The following is a 7,500-nucleotide window of genomic DNA, read 5'->3' on the forward strand; positions in this document are numbered from 1 at the left end:
GTCAGTTAAATGGTCATCATGTTAGCTGGTCAGTTAGCTGGTCAGTTAGCTGGTCAGTTAGCTGGTCAGTTAGCTGGTCATCATGTTAGCTGGTCAGTTAGCTGGTCATCATGTTAGCTGGTCAGTTAGCTGGTCATCATGTTAGCTGGTCAGTTAGCTGGTCAGTTAGCTGGTCATTATGTTAGACTTTGTTCTTAAAACAAACAGTGGGGGGGAAAAAAACTGTGTTAAGCCTGTGAGTGGAGATGTGAGTGTTCAGAGTCAGACTACAGAGCCTTCTGGTAGCTCTGTAGAGTCAGACTACAGAGCCTTCTGGTAGCTCTGTAGCACCACGTTAGAACTCCCTCAACTAACATACATGCTGGCACAGACATGCTCAAGCGGGCGACACAAAATAAAGGTTCATCTAACATTGCTCTACCGAAAAGAAGTTGCTGATGTGAGGTTACGTTATCAGACTAGTGTGTGAGTGAGAGTCGAGAGACAGCTGGTCCACGCACATTGTCACTGCGTGGGAAAATCTCAAATAACAGAAATATAAAAATTAATTACTGACATTTATTATATATAAAAATATGTTTTTGTTCAACATGGAAACGATTATGACCAAATAATTGCGATTATCTCTATATGATTGCAATTAGATGTTAGTTTTTTGCATGTTCTAGTACAGTTGTATTTAATAAGAAGTGTTGGTGATGGGGGCGGGGCTATGTCTCTTTTGGAATATCATAACTTAAGTTGTGTTTAAGTTTGCTGTCAGGGCCCATGTCTGGGAGAAAGTGTGCAGGAGATCAAGTTGCTGTTGAAATCCTTCTTTGGTTGGAGACAGCAACACCACATCATCTGTGAATAGTAAGCACTTGACTTGTCTGCTAGGGGGATGCTAGGGGGATACTAGGGGGATGCCCGGTGCTGTAGATTGTTCTTATATTTTTGCTAATTCATTGATGTGTTAAAGAGGGTTGGACTCAGGCTACATCCCTGCCTAACCCCCCGGCTTTGGGGAAATAATCCTGGTGTTATCCATCAATCTTCAAAGCACATTTGCTGTTGGTGTACATAGATTTTATGATGTCATAGGTTTTCCCTCCAATGCCGTTAAACAGGCCCTCGTGCCAAATTGAGTCAAATGCTTTACAAAACAGGAAAACAATTAGCTTTTGTTTTTGTTTATTCGGTTGTCAATTAGGGCGTTGAGGGTGAAAGTATGGTCTGTTGCTTCTTAGGAAGCCAATTTGTGATTTGTTCAGGGCATTGGTTTCCGTGAAGAAATGTAGAATTCTGAGATTGATGATCATGCAGAGTATTTTCCCGAGGTTGCAGTTAACACAGATCCCACTGTAATTATTATTAGGGTGTTATCAGACATTGGTTCCAAATGTTTGGGAAAGTCCCAGAGCTAAGGACGGTACTAAAGCGTTTTAGTAAAGCCAATTGGAATTTGAAGTCTGTGAATTGTATCATTTCATTTAGAATACCGTCAATATAACATGCCTTCTGGTTTTTAGTGCTTTAATTTAGTCCTGTAGTTCTTCTACTGTACTTTGGGAGTCTAGTGGGTTCTGGTATATGTTATGATTGACCTAGGCTTTGTTGTTTCTCTCGTATTAGTTTTTGCTCTTCGTTTTTCTCTATAGTTCAAAAAAGATTGGAGAAGTGCTTTACCCATAGGTCTAGCTCATCATGTTTCTGTTTGTTTAATATGTTCCAGTTTTCCCGGAAGTTGTTTGTTTTTATGGATTCCTCCATATCATGCAGCTGGTTTTCAATATGTTTGTCTATTTTTGTCTTTACTGTATTTTTATATTGTTTCAATGTTTCCCCATATTGGACACGTGTGTTTTGGTTTGTCTGGGTCTCTGTGTTTTTGTTCCCTAGCTTTGTCCTGAGTTTTCTACAGTCATTACCGTTCCATTTGTCATTGTTGTCGTTGTTTCAGGCTTTCCTATTTGAGGCCTTTAGGTTTGCTAATGAGGTCAATATATATTATTGAGGTTTTCTACAGAATCCCCAGAAGCAATGCGTGAACGTAGACTGCATACTCTCTCTCTCTCTCTCTCTCTCTCTCTCTCTCTCTCTCTCTCTCTCTCTCTCTCACGTTCACACACACATTTTGAAGGTACTTGAATCCTGTTACACAGTTATCTGTTACATGTACAGTAGCTGTATTCTGATTTCAAATTGAAGCTGCTTCAGGAAAAACGGCTTTTTTTGCAAAGGTATTGCTACATAATTATATTAATTAAAGGTATTGCTACATAATTATATTAATTAAAGGTATTGCTACATAATTATATTAATTAAAGGTATTGCTACATAATTATATTAATTAAAGGCATTGCTACATAATTATATTAATTAAATGTATTGCTACATAATTATATTAATTACATGTATTGCTACATAATTATTACACAATGTAACCATGAAGAAGAACTTTGAACAGTAAATGACATTACATGACCTGACACACACACACACACACACACACACACACACACACACACACACACACACACACACACACACACACACACACACACACACACACACACACACACACACACACACACACACACACAGAGGTCATTGAGGGGATTCAAGCGGGTCCCCTGGCAGAATAAGGAACAGTTTTTAATCACTTGAGCCCTGTTTGTATTGTTTGTATTGTTTGTATTGTTTGTATTGTTGGTATTGTTGGTATTGTTTGTATTGTTGGTATTGTTGGTATTGTTGGTATTGTTGGTATTGTTGGTATTGTTTGTATTGTTGGTATTGTTTGTATTGTTGGTATTGTTTGTATTGTTTGTATTGTTGGTATTGTTTGTATTGTTGGTATTGTTTGTATTGTTGGTATTGTTTGTATTGTTTGTATTGTTGGTATTGTTTGTATTGTTGGTATTGTTTGTATTGTTGGTATTGTTTGTATTGTTGGTATTGTTGGTATTGTTTGTATTGTTGGTATTGTTTGTATTGTTGGTATTGTTTGTATTGTTTGTATTGTTGGTATTGTTGGTATTGTTTGTATTGTTGGTATTGTTGGTATTGTTGGTATTGTTGGTATTGTTGGTATTGTTGGTATTGTTTGTATTGTTGGTATTGTTGGTATTGTTTGTATTGTTTGTATTGTTGGTATTGTTTGGCTCTTTGAAAGCAGCTCATGACAACGTGTCACATTGTGAGCTTGTAGCAGGCTGTGTTGCTAGGCAACAGTGTGTTCCTGATATAGGAGGCAGTGACCTGCGTGTCACAAGTGATTAATGAGCATGTTTGTCACCATGGTGATGAGTATTATGGTATATACACATGTATTCATTATTAGTATTAGGTTGTGGGCAGTGCCAGCTGGGTGCAGGTTGTGGGCAGTGCCAGCTGGGTGCAGGTTGTGGGCAGTGCCAGCTTGGAGCAGGTTGTGGGCAGTGCCAGCTTGGAGCAGGTTGTGGGCAGTGCCAGCTTGGTGCAGGTTGTGGGCAGTGCCAGCTTGGAGCAGGTTGTGGGCAGTGCCAGCTTGGAGCAGGTTGTGGGCAGTGCCAGCTTGGTGCAGGTTGTGGGCAGTGCCAGTGCCAGCTTGGTGCAGGTTGTGGGCAGTGCCAGCTTGGTGCAGGTTGTGGGCAGTGCCAGTGCCAGCTTGGTGCAGGTTGTGGGCAGTGCCAGCTTGGTGCAGGTTGTGGGCAGTGCCAGTGCCAGCTTGGTGCAGGTTGTGGGCAGTGCCAGCTTGGTGCAGGTTGTGGGCAGTGCCAGTGCCAGCTTGGTACAGGTTGTGGGCAGTGCCAGTGCCAGCTTGGTACAGGTTGTGGGCAGTGCCAGTGCCAGCTTGGTGCAGGTTGTGGGCAGTGCCAGCTTGGTACAGGTTGTGGGCAGTGCCAGCTTGGTGCAGGTTGTGGGCAGTGCCAGCTTGGTGCAGGTTGTGGGCAGTGCCAGCTTGGTGCAGGTTGTGGGCAGTGCCAGTGCCAGCTTGGTACAGGTTGTGGGCAGTGCCAGTGCCAGCTTGGTACAGGTTGTGGGCAGTGCCAGTGCCAGCTTGGTGCAGGTTGTGGGCAGTGCCAGCTTGGTGCAGGTTGTGGGCAGTGCCAGCTTGGTGCAGGTTGTGGGCAGTGCCAGCTTGGTACAGGTTGTGGGCAGTGCCAGCTTGGTACAGGTTGTGGGCAGTGCCAGCTTGGTGCAGGTTGTGGGCAGTGCCAGCTTGGTGCAGGTTGTGGGCAGTGCCAGCTTGGTACAGGTTGTGGGCAGTGCCAGCTTGGTGCAGGTTGTGGGCAGTGCCAGCTTGGTGCAGGTTGTGGGCAGTGCCAGCTTGGTGCAGGTTGTGGGCAGTGCCAGCTTGGCGCAGGTTGTGGGCAGTGCCAGCTTGGTACAGGTTGTGGGCAGTGCCAGCTTGGTGAAGGTTGTGGGCAGTCACAGTGCCAGCTTGGAGGTAGTTTTCTGCTGTGTAGTTTGTTTGACTTCCATATGGATTGGATGGCTCACTGAAAGGAAACTACAAGTCAAATGGCTGCCGAGTGGGATCGATCAAGGCAGGTTGCCGGGTCAAAGTTCACCAAAGTCCAAGCTCCAACTCTGTGTCCCAGTGGAAGAGTGATGCAGATGAATTACATACATGTGGCTGCCCTGTCAGGAGAGTGAGACAACAGGCATACATGTATGCATTGTAGTTTTAGGTTATTAAACAAATGACTATAACTGCTTTATGAATGACTGTCTAAGAGGACATGTTATAACTGTTCTGTCTAAGAGGACATGTTATAACTGCTCTATGAATGACTGTCTAAGAGGACATGTTATAACTGTTCTATGAATGACTGTCTAAGAGGACATGTTATAACTGTTCTATGAATGACTGTCTAAGAGGACATGTTATAACTGCTCTATGAATGACTGTCTAAGAGGACATGTTATAACTGCTCTATGAATGACTGTCTAAGAGAACATGTTATAACTGCTCTATGAATGACTGTCTAAGAGGACATGTTATAACTGCTCTATGAATGACTGTCTAAGAGGACATGTTATAACTGCTCTATGAATGACTGTCTAAGAGGACATGTTATAACTGCTCTATGAATGACTGTCTAAGAGGACATGTTATAACTGCTCTATGAATGACTGTCTAAGAGGACATGTTATAACTGTTCTATGAATGACTGTCTAAGAGGACATGTTATAACTGCTCTATGAATGACTGTCTAAGAGGACATGTTTTGGTGATTTTGGACATGTGGAAAAATGGACCGTTGTCCCATATCTCTGCTGTCAGGCAGAAACCAATTATGTCCAAAACAAACAGTGGAGACAGTAGTTTTGTCATCATTGATTAGAATGAGCGAGTCAGACAGGGGAATAAATAGGAGGTTTGACTGACAGTTTGAGGATCCAATGGAGTTAGGAGGTTTAGTCACAAAAGCTTTTTAATATTTTCATTGGTTCAATATGTGTAAACCCCCACACACACTGTTCAATAGCACTGATTTATAAACCCACACACACACTGTTCAATAGCACTGATTTATAAACCCACACACACACTGTCCAATAGCACTGATTTATAAACCCACAAACACTGTCCAATAGCACTGATTTATAAACCCACACACACACTGTTCAATAGCACTGATTTATAAACCCACACACACACTGTTCAATAGCACTGATTTATAAACCCACACACACTGTTCAATAGCACTGATTTATAAACCCACACACACTGTTCAATAGCACTGATTTATAAACCCACACACACTGTTCAATAGCACTGATTTATTAAAGAAAAAATTAAGTATTAATCCAGAGACAGGACAGTGATGATAGTGATGATGAAGTGATGTTGGATAATTATGTGTAACGTCAGTGAATGCAGACGAGTTACGTTACGCTTATGTTTTCTGTCTCTCTCTCTCTCTCTCCCCCAGAGAGACTGAGAGAGGGTCTCAATCTTCCTGTCATTACATGTCTGTCTAATTAATTATTCAATCAATCAAAAAACTCTCTCTCTCTTTCTCCCCCTCTCCCCCTCTCTCTCGATGTGTGTCTCTCTGTGTGTGTGTGTGTGTGTGTGTGTGTGTGTGTGTGTGTCTCTCTCTCTCTCTCTCTCTCTCTCTCTCTCTCTCTCTCTCTCTCTCTCTCTCTCTCTCTCTCTCTCTCTCTCTCTCTCTCTCTCTCTCTCTCTCTCTCTCTATGTCTCTCTATCAGGCAGAGATCCTCAGTGTTTTGAGTCATAAGAACATCATCCAGTTTTATGGAGCCGTTCTGGAAGCCCCCAACTATGGCATCGTTACAGGTCAGTGTGTGTGTGTGTGTGTGTGTGTGTGTGTGTGTGTGTGTGTGTGTGTGTGTGTGTGTGTGTGTGTGTGTGTGATCATCCTGTGTGGTCCAGAAGCAGTCTCTTGGGGTTTGGAGGGGGGGCGGTTGGGTGGGAGGGGGGGGGTAGTTTTCCAGGCCACTTAAGGAAAAGAGGTTTTTAGTTTTTCCATCAACGAGCAGCAGAAGATTAGAGTTCAGATCAGTTGATAGTTATCATGTAAGGGGGCGTGTCCCCAGTGTAGGGGGCGTGTCCAGAGCGCACACAGCGTTTATAAATTCAACGTTCAAACCATCAACCATCTCAGCGTTCATTTAGTCGACTAAAACTATGACAAAAAAATGATGGTCGACTTCCTTTTATCATTGAAGTAAGTTCGGCCTGCTGTGCGGGCCTCACATCTAGCGTGAGTCGGCCAGATGCACCCTCGCCAAGTAAACGATGTACACGCTCATCGCTGTAATATATGGGGGGGCGTGTATTCCATAGCCTCTCTCTCTCCCCCTCCCTTTGTCTCTCTCTTTCTCCCTCCCCCCCGCCGTGTTGTCCGTGACATGATGATTAGTTTGTGTGAGAAAATAGATTGAATCGGCGCAATTTTACAGTGCGATGCCGGCCCGAAGGGCGACATGTTTTTAGAGTAATTATTAATTATTTTCGAGCGTGCGCTTTCACTGGTGCGCGCAGTAGCTGGACTGTCAGCTGTGCTCTCGTGCTGTGATAAAAACAAAGCCAGAAGGCGGCAGGAACAGAGACATCACACTAAAAAGTAAGAGGTCGTCCGTATTTTGAAGTCAGGGAATCAATATGAATGACAGGGCGATTTATTTGAGAAATGGCGGTGATTCTGCTGTCCAGCTCTCACAACTCTCACTGACTCTCCCCTCTCGTTGCTGTGTGGGACTGTGATGCGTCAGCGAGCTGTGCAAGCGAGTATGCGATGCTGGGTGTCTGGACAGTGCCCTCAGCTTATTGTCTCATTGACTCATGACACGACCAATGAGAGTATAACGCTATCAGTGTTGCTAAGATACGGTGTCTGCCCCATAGCGTGTCTGCCCCATAGCTTGTAGAGCTCTCGCACATGATTGGCTTAGCCTGCGTTGCTTATTGTATAAGCGAGTTTGGGCTTATTCGGTCGCTTCTTTTGGTCTTGTTTGCATAGACCACGCCAGCGCTTGTTTGTCGCCCATTTTAACAGATCT

General features: G+C 43.7%; 1 protein-coding gene across 1 annotated transcript in view; it reads left to right on the plus strand.

The window, feature by feature from the left end:
* Positions 1 to 7,500, plus strand: part of LOC308092827 (mitogen-activated protein kinase kinase kinase 20-like) — a gene marked incomplete at its 3' end in the record, with an annotated part of 33,544 nt that overhangs the window by 1,719 nt on the left and 24,325 nt on the right. Inside the window, exon 2 of the mRNA XM_080438926.1 lies at positions 6,187 to 6,274. Within this exon, the coding sequence (XP_080295052.1) occupies positions 6,187 to 6,274 (88 nt within the window). The remainder of the gene's footprint in view (positions 1 to 6,186; positions 6,275 to 7,500) is intronic.

The sequence above is a fragment of the Gymnoscopelus braueri genome (assembly GCF_963280865.1).
Source record: "Gymnoscopelus braueri genome assembly, chromosome: 10".
Classification (NCBI taxonomy): domain Eukaryota; kingdom Metazoa; phylum Chordata; class Actinopteri; order Myctophiformes; family Myctophidae; genus Gymnoscopelus; species Gymnoscopelus braueri.